Source organism: Buteo buteo, chromosome 2 (genome assembly GCF_964188355.1).
Source record: "Buteo buteo chromosome 2, bButBut1.hap1.1, whole genome shotgun sequence".
NCBI classification, from domain to species: Eukaryota; Metazoa; Chordata; class Aves; order Accipitriformes; family Accipitridae; genus Buteo; species Buteo buteo.
Genome location: NC_134172.1, coordinates 49314163 through 49328832, shown reverse-complemented (window position 1 = coordinate 49328832; position 14670 = coordinate 49314163). Strand labels below are relative to the sequence as shown.

Genomic DNA, 14670 nt, shown 5'->3' with positions numbered 1-14670 from the left:
AGTAGGTCTTTTACAACAGAGAGCTTGAAAATGGAGCTGGGTTATAGGTTTTGTGAGGGTCCTTTCTGTTTTGTTCTGGTTTGCGGGTTGGTTTTTTTTTTTCCCCTGCAAGAGCAGGAAAAGCCCTGCTAGAGTCATCGTTAGCAAAATTTTACAGTACTATGTAAAATATGCCTCTGATTAAAGCAGTTTAACTTTGCTGGGAATACTGAAAATCTGGATTCTATATTCAGACTAATTTCCCCCCAGAATTATTTTTTTTTCTTTTCACTGCTAAAGCATCATATTTTCACCAGGCTTGCTGTCTGCACTGGATGACTAATCGTCATGGCACCTGGTGCATTCAAGCAGGCCTGTGCAGTGGAATAGTCATACCTAGTTATGTCTGCACACCTGATGTTTTATTAACCAGTATTGATTTTTTCACCCGGGGGACTTTTTTCTTCCTGAAAAAAGGCAACCTTGCAGGAGTGAAAGGCATTGCAGGGGATGAATTTCTAATGAACCCCTTCTTTTCCTTTCTTGACTCCTTTTAATGTAGCTTCATATTTTAAGTGCCTGAACTGAAATTTCATTTTAAGCAATTCCATTTTGATAAATCCTTTTAAACCTTGACTTTCTGTAAGGTTATTTTTTAAAGATTGTGCTGCCTGACTGACACGCTTAGCAGTGCCTGTAAATTTGAGCATTTCATTATAGGTTGCAATGAAGCATGCTCACATGCAGTGAAATACAGAGAATTGAGGAGCCTAGACTATTTGAGTAATGCTGAAAGGAGGGGGGGAATAAAAGAAACCTCTGTCATAAATCAAATAGTACTGAAGTTCTTCCTTTTCTGTTTAGGTGTAGTTCACATGGTTCAATTAACAGCAGATCTCTCAGAATCAGTTCCCCTCTTGTTTGTATCAAAATAAGTTTGTGAGAGCATGCATTCGTGTGGAGATTTCTTTATTTTGCTACTGTTTTTTAGAATGAAACTCCTGAGATTTCTGAGGAAAAGTGTATTTGTCTTGAGAGTGTTCAATGTAGGAGTGTTACTACGTGAAGGGAAGCAAACCCAGTGGTTATCTGTGTGCTTAAATGCACTGTCAGAGACCTTCCATAATTCAGCAGTATTTTACCAATGGCTTACTGGTGGCCTTTTGCTGTGTTTGAATGTTTTGTTTTTATGTTAACGATGGAGAATTAAAATAAAGCCCAAAAGAAACCATTATGATTGAAAAAAAGCTGAACTATTTCAGGTCTGTGTTGGTCCATGCTTTCACGCTGCATTTTTAATTTGCTGCCACAGTCCATCAGGCAGTGTGTACAGACTGCAGACACACCATTAGTTGTCAGTGGATGAGGGTCCTCATGACTCATTCTGACAGCTAACTTGCACTATCACAGTAATATGGGCTTGAAGCCCTGTTTTATTCTTTAGGTGCAGTTAAAAGAACCTTTGTCTGTAGAAGGTGGTGGGTTTTTTCCCCCAGCGCTGCTAATCATTAATCTGGTAAACGTCCCAGAATTCATTTAGCATTGCTGTAGTTTTGGTTGCGGTGTCTTTGTGTTTATGTAATCAGTCTCTTTCTTTTACAGTTTTTGGCTCTGGGAACACATTATGGCAAAGTTTATTTACTTGATGTCCAGGGGAACATCACACAGAAGTTTGATGTTGTAAGTATGGCATTATTCAGCACACATCTACTGGGATGTAAAAGTGCTGTGATATACTAAGTAATAAATAAGTTAATGCTCTTGTTACACCTGAAATTTTACTAATGCATTTCATGAACTCCCTCTCCATAACATAAAAGGCAGTATGTGGTCCTCGCAAAAAGAAGTTACACTGGATGGTTTTGTGATGAGCACATCTCAGTTTACATATAATAAACTTTATTCCTCAAGACAGAAGAGGAAATGCATATTTATGATTGTAAATGGCTATTATTAATTATGTAGCCCAGAGGTTCATGACTTCCATAAGGCATGAGCCTGCTCGTTAGGTGACTGTTGTCAGTTGTTAGTGTGTGCACTATCATCTTATCTAGTTGCCACAAGTAATTGAAAATTGATTGATTGCCTTGCTGGTTCAGTTTATCTACTGCAAATATATAACGCTAATATTTTATGTGAATGTTTTGAAGCTTGGACTCTTAAGGGATTGTATTGATTAAAGGAGAAGCAGCAGACTTTTTCCTTATTGTGGTTCCTGATATTAGAAGATGAATGAAATGCTAAATTTAAAGCTCTGTTGTAGAGTATTAAATGTTCCTTTTAATTGTGGATATTTGTTGATTATTTTTGGTTTTGTTTTTTAATATCTCATTTTCAAATTCCCTGTCTTCCATGGGAGTTGGGAGGAAGAGAAATAGCCATTTTTTTTCCTCCTGGCATTGTCACAAAATCTAGTAGCCAAGCATTGGTTTTTCATAGCAGTGTCAGCACTTGTCAGAGTATCCATCACAAGATGTTGGCATGTTTGCAAAGAGAACCTATGTTCTAAAGCTGACGCAGCTAGCTGCATGGGAGGGTTGAAAGGTTTTGTTTATATTTTTGAAAAATCTAATTATGCAATTGTGCAAGGCAGGGGGAAAGTCATAGCCAAAACCTGGACTCCTAGGCACAACCTTTGGAAGAAATTTTATAGATAGCATTGGCCAGATTGACAATGACCTTACTGGGTATTAATGAAAGTCAAGCTAATTGTGTTTTCTATTGCTTTTAACTTTGTATGTTCATCAGCCCCACAGAGGAGATGCTGACTGCGTTTCAAAAGAGGAAAATCTTTTGGTGTCTCCCTTACAGTTCTGATTACTTTACATGTATGCTACTTGCTAAAGATACAGTTTCTTTCTCCCGAAGTAATCTATTTGGGGCAGGCCAATTAAAGTGTACCTGAATTCTTCTCTTCCATCTCTGCAATAAAAGACTGACTCAAAAACTCACTCAAATGAAGTGGAGTTTTTCTATTGAGTCAGGCATTAAATGTCTTAGACTTGTATTTGTGCCACTCTGTGTCAGGTGCTTGGAAGGGTTCATTTGTAGAACTGCCATTTTTTTCCCAAGTGCATCACCAACACCCTGTTCTCCCACACTGGTTCTGAAAGGTGAAATCCTCCTGTAAAGACTTAGGACACTGCCTAGGCATAGAGCAAGGAAGAAGGGGACCTGTTGTCTACTAAAGACTATGAAACAAAACCCCTGCATACTCTTTATACCAACCCACCCAAATGTGCTATTCTTTTCTTTTCCTTAATAAAAGGTCCTACCAGTGCCTGCTGGGAGAGTAGTTTCTTATAGTGAAGTTAAGGTTGGGCTATATAAACCACTTTCTGCTATACAGCGTTTACTTGGTTATCCCTTTTCCAACCTTAGCCTGCTTCAGGATGAAGATTTTTGTGCCGTGTCTTCTTACAGAGATGGCAATGATTTTTTTTTTAAACTATTGTTTAAGTACAAACTGCTTTTTCAGATGGAGAATGGGAAAAAGAAATGTTTCTTGGATCCTATTCTTAATGTTGCTGTCTCTTTTTGTAATGTACGTGTCTCCAGTGCAACAGATAAATTGTATCATGGATCAGGTGGAAAGGGTATTTCTTTTGTTCTTTTTTATAGTTTGAAGAAAAATGATTTTGATCTAGAACCACTTGTCTTGGAAGGAAAAGTTTTCCAAGGAACTACTAAGTGTTGTAGAACAGAATGGGCTGCCTATGTGAGAAACAAAGCAGCTCTGCGACATCCTTGGCTGCTTAAACAGAGAAGTTTTCTGAATGAATATTGTTGGCTGTTGAACCCCTAGAACAGTTTATTCTGAACTGGCTGCTGTATGTCAGAATTTTTTCCTTCTAACCTGAACTTTTCAAGATCTTGGACTGCAGACTAGAGGCATCGCTATCAAAGCATTTGGTGGGGTGTTCCTTCTGTTGTCTCCTACCAATGCATGTTTACTGTCTCTTTTCCTGGGGGATTTGCATTGGAGTGTTGCCATGTTGTAAATCCCAAATAAAACCTAACCCTTTCTTGAGAAGAAAGTGAGTCACTTTCTGAAGTCCTATAGAGGCAAAGCATTCCTTGTAAATGTGCTGGGGCAAAGAGTATTTTCTCTAGTGTTGTTTTCTCTTGTTCTTTGTTGGGTCCCAAATTCCTTCTGAGAAGTGTTTCCACTAGTGGAATAGCAGATATGGTTTTACCTTGAAGTTGTAAATAGGAGAAGTAGCTTTTGTTACTAATTTCTGGAAATTAGCAGCGTATAAAAATTGTTCTGAGTAAATAAAATTGTCTCCCATTAAAGAGCAAGCAATATTACCACTGAAACCTTTTATTTTTTTGCAGTAGACAGTGTACCCGGGGAGTGACTTTTACATATTTTTCTTTTTGAAAGAATATTTTCAGCAGATGTTTTCTGTCTTGTGAGATGGCAGAAATGAATAATAAGGATAGCAACATGAAGCCCTTTGTCTGGAAGAAATCAGTTATGTGATTCAAGGAATTGTTCTGCGTTTGAGTCTATCTGTATTTTTCAGGGTTTTTTGTTTTTTGGGGTTTTTTTTAAGCCAAGTTGGGGAATAAAAGAATTAGTTACTTTTCTGTACATCTGAGTCTGTTAAATGGGTAAATAGGAAAAAAAACAAACCATGCACAGGCAACTTTAAAAGTCACTAGATCCAAAATAGTGTAAGTATGTGACATAAACCAGAAAGGTAGGAGGGTTTTTTATTGTAACCTTTTTAAAAAATTTATTTTGATGGCAAGTTCATATTAAGTACATGTAGAAAATACCCTTACTGCCACCGTAGTCCTCTTGATTTCAATTTTTTTTCCCTAATCTTAGGTAACCATATTCAATAATATAAATGGGCTTGGAAATTGAATAAATAGGAATTTTGTAGAATAAATCACTTATTTTCCATATTGGCTTACATCTGGATTTGCGCCAAATTGTAAAACAGAAATAGAGACTGATCTCAGAGGATTTGCAGCACAATTACTTTATTGTGTCTCCAGCTCCTGTGAACTTTGAGGGAAGAAACTCACAGGTATGTTGCATAATCTCCAAAATGGCCAATTTTTGAATGATGGCCCTCCTGTTGAAGACTGAATGTGTTTAGCATTTTAAATTGCTAAAAACAGCTGTAGGAAACACTAAAAGTCTGGCATCCCTAGAAGTTCTGCTATTTTAACATGCTTTTTTGTTTGTTTGTTGTTTAAAAAAAAAAACCAAACCTTTTAGGACTTCATTCTGTAATGTCCATAGCAGCAAAACAATGTGGGTATCCTGAATTGCCAGTACTGGCCTTAGAGCTGCAAAGACTTAATCATGTACTCTACTTTGACCCATAAATGTTCACAGAGGCTTCTGTGAAACTAATGTAGACAACTAAAAAGTCTTTTCAGAAGAGAGTCTTGCTCTCATCCTGCTCTTAAAATATCTGATGCTGGATCCTGTGCCAGGTGGATGACTATTTTCAGGTTTGCAATTCCTCTTGTCAACAGCAGTGGAAATGCATGCTTTGAAACTGGCATGGGAGACTTTTGATTTGGGGAGAATTGAGAGACAGGTATTTGGGGGCTTTGGCCTTGTGTGGTGCTGGTATCTCAGCAGCCACGCTTGTGCTCTCGCATGATCCCTCTTTCCCCTTTTCCTAGCATTTTTTTAGCTCTTGCCAGTGTGGCTGTCTTTGACAATGTCAGCTGCCTAAGATTAACGGATATGCATCCTCAAATAACGTATGTTTGACAAACTGGCGTTCTTCTGTATTAGGGTTCAGTGCATTGAGTGAGATGAAATGTGTCAAACACACTGAAAATTATTACTAAAAGGCAACAAGAAGGGGGGAAAAAAAGCCCGCTAATGCCACTGACAGAGGATGATGCAGGACTGATTCACAGCATGTTAATTCCAAATGCCTCTCCATCTTTCTTTTCTTCTTAGACTGTCTACAATTTATTAATATAATTATTGCCTCAACTGACATCTTGTGGATTAAGCACTTGTAGATATGAAGAAAGCTGTACAAACGTGTTTAGTTAAGTAACAAATCAGAAACCTTTCAAAGGGCAAGAAAAGCTGCCCCCATTCTGGTCTTCTAATAAACATCAAGCTTAAAGCAAAAATGGGTAGAAGACTTGGCTGGTGCCAGTGATATTCTGTGAGAAGGGGAAACATTGTCTATTTTACAAGTAGGGGGGATTTAAATGTTTAATGCATTGGAGGTGTTTCAGAGATGATGCATGAGCCTAGAAAACAATGTAAATAGTGTTTTAAAGCTTCTGTTAGTGCAAAGAAATTGAAGTCCTGTTAGCATGCAACATTTGTGAGCTATTCAAGACTGCTGGAATTTCAGAAAGAATGAAACTTTAAGTAGAGGCCCCTTCTTGCAGCATTTCTTTTTACCACGTATATCTTTCCTGGCCTCACCATTTTTTTCTAATTGTCTCACATTGTCTAGCAATAAACATTTCTTTATGTTTTTTTAATCGGAGTGACAGAAATCCAAAATCACTAGGTCATCTCTGCTACCTTGAGAAATTAAAGGGGAGTTCTTTCTGTGGTGGTATTGTTGCCCTTGGGTGTATTAAAGTTACACCACTCTCCAGCCTCTGGTGCAAGTGTGTTGCTTGAAGGTCAGTCAGTGGCCTGTTGGTTTTGCTGATAACTCAGCAGGCTGCAAATAAAATGTCAGAGGTTTCTGTTGATTTGATGTGCTTTTGAAAGAGTTTAATTACTGACAAGAAAAGCATATTTCTAATGAAGAAACAGCTGTTGTTAAGCACTAAATGCTGTTGCTATAAATGATGTGGAGCCCACTACCTGCTGTGAGAGATAATGCAGCATCTTTCAATGGGGAAGGTAACTTTTAGCATTTGATTGTATAATGAAGAAGTTACTTTGAATGGAACTTTACATGAGAGTTTAAGACTAAGATGATATAAATGTCACTTATTTTGACAGACTACTTAAAATTCCCTGTTTATTACTTTAACTACATCATTTTAGTTGTCACTGTCAGACTATGAAAGAAGACTTAATCGGGAAACGAACTGAAGCAATAGAATTTAGAGTAAAGATCTGGGTAGCTGTGTGTTAGTATTTGCAGGGTGTCACTGTATCTGATAAATTTGAAGCTGAAATCCTGTGCTTTGTACAAAACCATGCAGGCTGCTATAAATGTAGGCTCCAAAAACCAAAGTAAAAATTAAGATTTTGATAGGATCAAGTGTCTATACGGGGACAGGTTTCCTTCCCCTCCATGGGACCTCCCAGCCAAATGGGTGGTGCAGTCCTATGGCTTAAATGCTTTAACTCCTAGCTCTGCCCAATGGAAAAACTGGAGAAAAGTGATATCCTTTGGGATTTTGCTCTTAGACTTGCATGTCTACACCCAATTTAATAGCCCTTCTTCTGCTTCTGTCTACCTGTCTTTTCATTTTAACTGCAGATGATTTGGAAAGCCAGAAGTTTTTACAGTAGTTCTGGGAGTAACTCAGATGGCCTTTTGAGTCTGGCTTTTTGAATGTTATAAAGGCTTGGAAAGAATGTCTTATGATGTTTGTTCTGGTGCTGTGCTTATTAGGTTGTTTGTGACCTGGAGTGTTTCCAATGGGAACTGTGCAGCTATTGAAGATTAGGACCTTCCTTGGCAGGATTTGTGGTGTATCTGGGTCTCTCTGTCTGGATGAGAAGTGAGGTAGCTTGCCTAGACCAGCAAAAATTGTGGTGTCAGGGCCATTATTCCATAGGTCTAGAAAAGTTTCTTGTCTGACACAACTGAAACATAAAAAACCTTTTCATAGTTGTTTTGCATATCATCTTTGTATCCACTGTATCTAACTTTCCTTTGAAGGGAGTGTTACTTAAATTTTTACTTAAACAAAGAGACCAGATGGATGTGGAAGGTGTTCATTATTACTAGAAATGTTGCTTAGAGTATGGATGAAACATGAGAGTTTTAAATAATTGTAGTATCATGTATGACTAATTTTTGTAAGCACAAAACTGAGGAAAGCAGTTCCTCCATTATTCTTTCAAGCTTGTAGCTTGCAATAACTCTGTAGTTTAGTGCAGAATAATATAAAAAGTTTAATTGAGAGTATTAGGTTCAGCTACAGAAGGTCTTGTATGGTGCAGCCATTTATTTCTTGAATGCTGTTAGCTCATACAAGTCAAATGCATGCTTGTGCAGTCACAAAGAGTAACATGTATGCTGTAGATTAAATTCCTTTCAGTTGAAGTATAAACCCTATGTACTTTATCAGCTGTTTCTGGGACTGCAATTGTTTCTGCCTTCTGTTTCTGAACTTTTCACTAGCAGCTATGTTGCCCATGTCTTTTCAGAAGGATGTCAGCCCCATCCTTAGGCTGAGTGATCTTTCTACAACTTCATTACTCTCCAAATGCATATTGGTTTTCCTCTATTTTTTGACATAGAAGCATAGGAAGAAGTTTCATTTTTGTTCTCCTGTATCAATCACTTTTCTACAGAGTGGATATCTTGTCTGTCAGTTGCATTTCATGACCAACTCTAAAGGTATTACATTTAAGGTACCTTAGCAGCCCTCTTCAATGTCACTGATTTCAGTAAGAGTTTGTTAATGTCACCTCTTAATGAGGTAAAGGGCTTTGACTCAATACTCTTTTGTCACAGTCATCTAAACATAGCAAATAGTTCAGTTTCTCTTGACTTGGTAGGGTCCTATCATATTGTGTGTGTTTTCTCAGGAAAAAAAGTTGAAATCTGAAAAATTATAGGGGGAACAACATCTCATTATGGGAGAATGCTAAACATGAAGGACACTACTACTCTAGTAATTAATATAGCATTGTTGGTCAATGAAAGGGCAAAGCTTCCAATTTTTATTTATTTTTTTTTTACCAGACCTCGTAGGAGCTCTGAGTTTATTTCTGTGAAAGATCAAGTAGAGGACCTTACTGTAATTCTGCTAAGTGAATTTACATGTGGCATTTTCAAACATTTTTGAACAAAATTATTTATGACGTCAAAATAATCAAAACAATTCTTTTTTCTTTTTTTTTTCTTTTTTTTTTTTTTCTTCTAACTCTTTCACCATCCAGGTTTGGTAACATTTGCTGTTTGAATGCATACATCCTGTGATTATTTAGAAAGTGTAATTTGTGTTTGCAACTATTACTGACCTTTTCTCTAAAAAATTGCCCTATGCATCATAATTTGACAATATTAGGCAACAAAGTTTATTTGCTTTTAAGAAAAACACAGAAACATAGTTTCTAATTTCAAAGACATATTAAACCACCATGCACAATAATATTTTTTTAACCTCTGATTTAAGCAAAAGATTACTTTTCTAGAGTGTAATTGACTCTTAAAAGAAAGCCTCAAAAGACTCCCAACAAATTTCAAACAAGTCTTAAATAAGGAACATACTTTTCTGTGCCTTCCAGAGGCTTAGTCCCTGACAAGGAATACTAGATGCTGCTAGGTTGTTCTGTCTCTTACTCCTTGTTGGTATTTGAAGAACCACAGATTCTCACCATCACAGATGTCCCTGCCCTACTGGGAACTTTCTCATCTGACCAGGTGATGTTGACTGGCATGAGACATATGTTCAGGGATTCACTGCTTTCTTTTTCCAGTCATCTCAGAAGCAAATTGTGCCACATCTGTCTCATACTCCCCATAAATGCTCTTTGCTGATATATAGCTGGACGATTGGGCCAAGTTGCTCTAGGGTTTTTATTAGCAGCAGTCAAACAGCTAGTTTCCGGTAGCACTGACGAAGTCTTTTCATAAAAGACTGATAACACAGATGTGTATTTTCAAAACCCTAACAACCTTTAAAAGCATAGAGAGGATTTGGAAAGGTTTGATTCCTAAGAAACTAGTATACTGCTGATTCCTAGAGCTGTTTTCCTTTCAAATGGCATATTATACCTGCATGGCATTTTCCTCTATACAGAAGGCAGGCACTTATGTGCACATATACAAAATAATAGCAGTTTGCTTGTCAGAATTATTCAGAGTTCTGGCATTAATAAAATATTATTTGCATTAGAAAATGTTTTCCTAGTTAGAAAGTCCAAAGCAACTGAGTTCTGGAGGACAATGTTTTATATACAAGTTGACATTAATGATAGAGCTACAGCCCTTTGTTTCCATTAACAATAAAAATGCAGCACTATTAAAAACACAGAATGATATAACAGGGGCATAATATGATGAACAAAACATGAAGGCAAAACTAAACATTTTTTCCCATAGGGGGTAAGACATTATTGATAATGGACTTTGTAAATCTAATAAAAATTCCTTTCTGAAGGATGAGACTTATTTGTTTTAAAAGACATGACAGTTTATATAGCAGTTGTTTATTGCACTCCTGATAAAATGCTAAATGTGGACAGACCAGATTTGACCAGTCTTCGGTATTAATACCCTGAGTGGCCACTGACAAAAAGTTGCTACTTTCAAGCTGGCCATGTCCACTGTGATCCTGCTGAAGGAGCTAGTTCCACTCAGTGTCCTGTGACACAGAGAAATAAAAGTATAAGAAATTTCAGAAGTCAGTATTTTGGTGTTGGAAGGTTCACCACTGTAACCCTAAACTGGCTGCTAATTGAAGTCTGTAGTTGCTGCAGGTCTTTGCAGTTTTGAAGACAGGAGCTGTGAAATGTGAGCAGTGTAAAGATGGAGGAATGAATTAATCTGGTTGCTTTTTGATCTACTTTAAATAAAATTTATTATAGGCAATCATGTCTACACTTCACTGGTATTGAAATAGAGCCTCTTTGTATGTAAATGCATTGAGAAAGTTGCACGGGATCACTTCATCTTCACATTTAGCTTTCCCTCTTACTGTCACTGTGAGGGTATGTCATACAGTATGCTGCTTACAGTAAGTTACAGTGCACTTCATGATCCATAGTTTCTACTTGTGTGAGTACTCTCCTCCCTCTCCCCTATCTTTTTGATTTGCACATGTTTTTAGGATCCTGTCAAGAATCAGACACCCAATGTTGATCATTGTTGAGTATCTCTGATGGGTTTGTGAGACTTTCCCAGATGATATAATTGCAAATAAAGGAAGTTCCAGAGTTGGTGTCCAAAGAGAATACAATGCTTTCAGTAAGCAGGAAATGTGTCTATTATTGCATATAGCTTTGACTTATGCCAGTCTATACCAGTGTTGATAACTGAATGTTTACATGGAAAATGGCACTTCAGCTCTCGCTATTGGCTGAACTTCAGCATTGATCAGCCAGTGTAATATTTAACTATGCCAGGAATATGACCAGTTACGTCATTTTCAGCCAGGAAAGGGAATTCCTTCTCTTGTAATATTTCTGCTTCTGTCCAACTCCATCAGTGAGAGATCTTTTCACTGATTTCCCTAGCTATCGGGTTGGGATCATTGTCTGTAGTGGAATGCTTGACAGGCTAAAATAACTGGAAAAAAATACTTCCTGCAGTTTTTCATTGCAAGAGCTGGTAGAAGGAGGAAAACTATGTAGTCATGGAGAAAATAATGGTTATGTAATGGAATGTAAGGAGAAGCAGGAATACTAGGCTCCATGTGGTCATGTCCTCTGTCCTGTGTTAGGTCAGGGAGGGGGATGAGCATCATGGCTGTTGTGAAAACCTTCCTGGAAATGATGTTGGCACAGCAATGCATGATCCCTGAGAAGAATAGTCACAAGCTTCTTTAAAAGTTGCTTGCTCAAAGCACCAATAAAATAATCTCTAAAAAGAAAACCTGTCCTGACAAGAACTTGCAGAACTGTGTGATCTGGTTGGCCTTTCTCATCAGTCACGTCTCTGAAATGTGGTTTATCAAGAAATGCAGAAAAATCGCATACTCTCCACTTTGGGGGAGCAGATTTCTACAAAATCCTGTTAAATACATTAATGACAGTGGCGGTGGTATTCTGTTGGAAACAAGCTGTGAAAACACCCCTGTAAGTTCATCCTCAGAGGTTTAGATACATTTTTTGGCTCATTCTTCAAAGCCCAATTTATAATTCAGTAGCCTGTGTGGAAAGTTAATGCTCAATGATGAATTCTCCGAGTTCATTGTGCTTGGGGAACTGTTCTGAAAAGAAAGCAGTTAGTGAAATCGGTGAGGTGAACCTCCAGATTGCCTGGAATAGTCTTCTCCCACGCTGTGTTGCGTCTTCTGAGGAAGGTGTATGTAGTCATTGCCTGCAGCCTTTCCTCAGCCCTCTACCTGTACTTCCACACCTCTACATGGGTGTGTGATGGGGAATATTGCTTCATATTCTCAGATGACTTTAATACACAGATAGCAAAAAAGAAGTAGATAGAGGTAGGCTTAGGATATACTATCATTGAAACCCTACAGTTATACAGTGGATGGTGAAGGGGACCTGAGGAGAAGAGGAAACAGGAATAATTTGTTTACTTTGGCACAGAGCTCCTGGGAGGATATCTCCTTACACGCCAATGTTTTAATAGAAAAAAGATTCTACTTTGGATCCATCAGGAACTAGCTAATGGTTAAACTGCTAGGAAGGAGTGTAGGCTTTCAATGTAGATTTGTTTTCAGTACTAGTTCCATCATTCCTAGACAAGCATTCTGATTATCTAGTAACTACTGCAGATTTAGGGAGATCCCTTGTTAATTTTTTTCCTTGAATGTTTGGGGTTTTTTTTCTTTTTTCTTAGTCCCTGTAGTTGACAAACAAGATTAAGGGATTCACTGATGTGGAAAATATTGAAATCACTGTAGGCTTTTTGTTCTTTCTCACTTTCTCAGACTGTATATGAGAGATTCCTTGTCCTCATATCCCCTTAGTTTTAGACAAGCTGTTGAGATCTTTCTTTTTTGTAGGCAAGGTCTGCCTTCCCGCAGACAAAATAAAAGTTAATGTTGTTATTGTTCTGTGTCCCAGACCTTGTCATTCTCCCCAGCTTTCCCCCCTCCCTTTTCTTCTAACCAATATAATGTCCCATTTTTCATTTGGAGAATGACAGTTTCAGGAGTGTTATAGGAAAAGCACTGGAGCAGGAATCCTCACTTACTTACCAGAATTTGGCTGCCAGTATTGTTGAACAAAACCTTTTAGGTGTGGATATTAGTAAATTTTCATCATATGAAAATTTAAGTGTTATAAATTCAGAGTATACTACTTCTATTGCAGGCAGAAGTGAACAGCTTGTTCTGTAACTTTTAAAGCTGCCTTTTCAATTTAAACCTTTGTGTTACTACATTACATTTCTCAGTTGTGTATAAACACATAGGTATGCGTGTACTTTTACCTTGTTACAGGTAAACCGTAATATAGCATCAGAATTTGATTTTCTGAGTTGCTCTTCCCTCTATGGTATCAGTAAAACTCTACAAATATGCAAAATATGCATAAGTCAGCGCAGCACTGCAGCATCTGGGGGCAAGAAAAGTACATGGGTTCAATTTCTTTTTAAATGTAGTTCCTCAGTACAAGAGATCTCTGGGCATCAGTGTTCTGAAGTCAAAACAGATGGGACAAACAACATGTAATACACTTGTGCTTAGCTGTTGCACACCTTCCTGTTTTTTGTTTGGTTGTTTTTTTGTTTTTTGTTTTTGTTTTTTTTTATAAATAGTTCAAGACTCCCTCACTATCTGGTTTATTTGCTGTCACCTCCTATCACTTCCCAAAATGAAAAGACCCTGAAAAGTAGAACTCCTTTTTTGACAACTTAGTTAAATTAGGCTTCCTTCTAGGTAGATTGAGGGTATAATTTTGGATTGGAAAGGCACTCTTGAAGAAAGAGAATATTCAGTACTTGCCTAGTTTTGTGGGTTTTTTTTCCCAGTAGTCTTAATGGCATCTGTTTCTCAATTCATTGGTGTCGATGCATATAGAATGTCTAATTTACAGATGTAAAAGCTAAAGAGTTGGGCCTCTATTCAAAGCAAGTTCGTCGTCCTACATAAAGCAAGGCTTGTGTTTTGAGAGGATCTTAGCTTAGTTATGACAATAACTAAGGCAGTTTCTGTTTACTAGTATTTTGCACTTAGATACCTCCACCATGGTGGAAATAAAATAAAATGAAATAAAAACCATAAAAATGGTAGTCCTTACTTGAGTGGGCTAACATTTTAAGCAGTGGATTGATTGGTCATATTAATGTACATTGGAGTGTTACATGCTTGTTTATGTGAATGTTATGCAGATGGAAACATATGAATAAATGAAAAATACGCATGTGTAGGAGATAAATTTATTTATTTTTTTAATTACAATTCAAACTCTGTGTATGTATAATTTGCCTTAGTATGGAGAGCAGCTCCATAGTGGTTATGTAGATCCAGATTGGTACTAATGTAGCAGAAAAGACCTGTGGGTGTTTTTCTTCTTTGGGTATTTATATGTGTGTATGTATAGATAGATAAATACAAACATTTGGGTTAATTTAGGAAAAGTTTCTGAAAATTCTTTTTAAAGAATGCGTGAAAACGCTGCTTAAGGGGGTTGTATTAGCAATGGGAACCTCTTGAAGTAAAACGAGCTTTGCTGTAAGTATGGTTGAACACTACTTTGCTTTTCACACTCCTAATGTGTCTGTTGCTTGCCTGCTAACCATGGTTAAAAGGCATGAAGTCACAGGCAACTATTAAAACATTTAGGTTCCTAGCTTGTAAATATTGCATTTCTTACAGAATTGGAGTGAAATCCAGTCTTGTGTTTCTTGTTCATCCACTTCA

At 37.4% G+C, this 14670-nt stretch overlaps 1 protein-coding gene across 2 annotated transcripts in view; it reads left to right on the top strand.

The window, feature by feature from the left end:
* VPS41 (VPS41 subunit of HOPS complex) overlaps positions 1-14670 on the top strand; it is a 109462-nt gene that overhangs the window by 22971 nt on the left and 71821 nt on the right. For both annotated transcript variants that reach the window (XM_075054181.1, XM_075054169.1), the window contains exon 4: positions 1582-1659. In XM_075054181.1, the coding sequence (XP_074910282.1) occupies positions 1582-1659 (78 nt within the window). The remainder of the gene's footprint in view (positions 1-1581; positions 1660-14670) is intronic.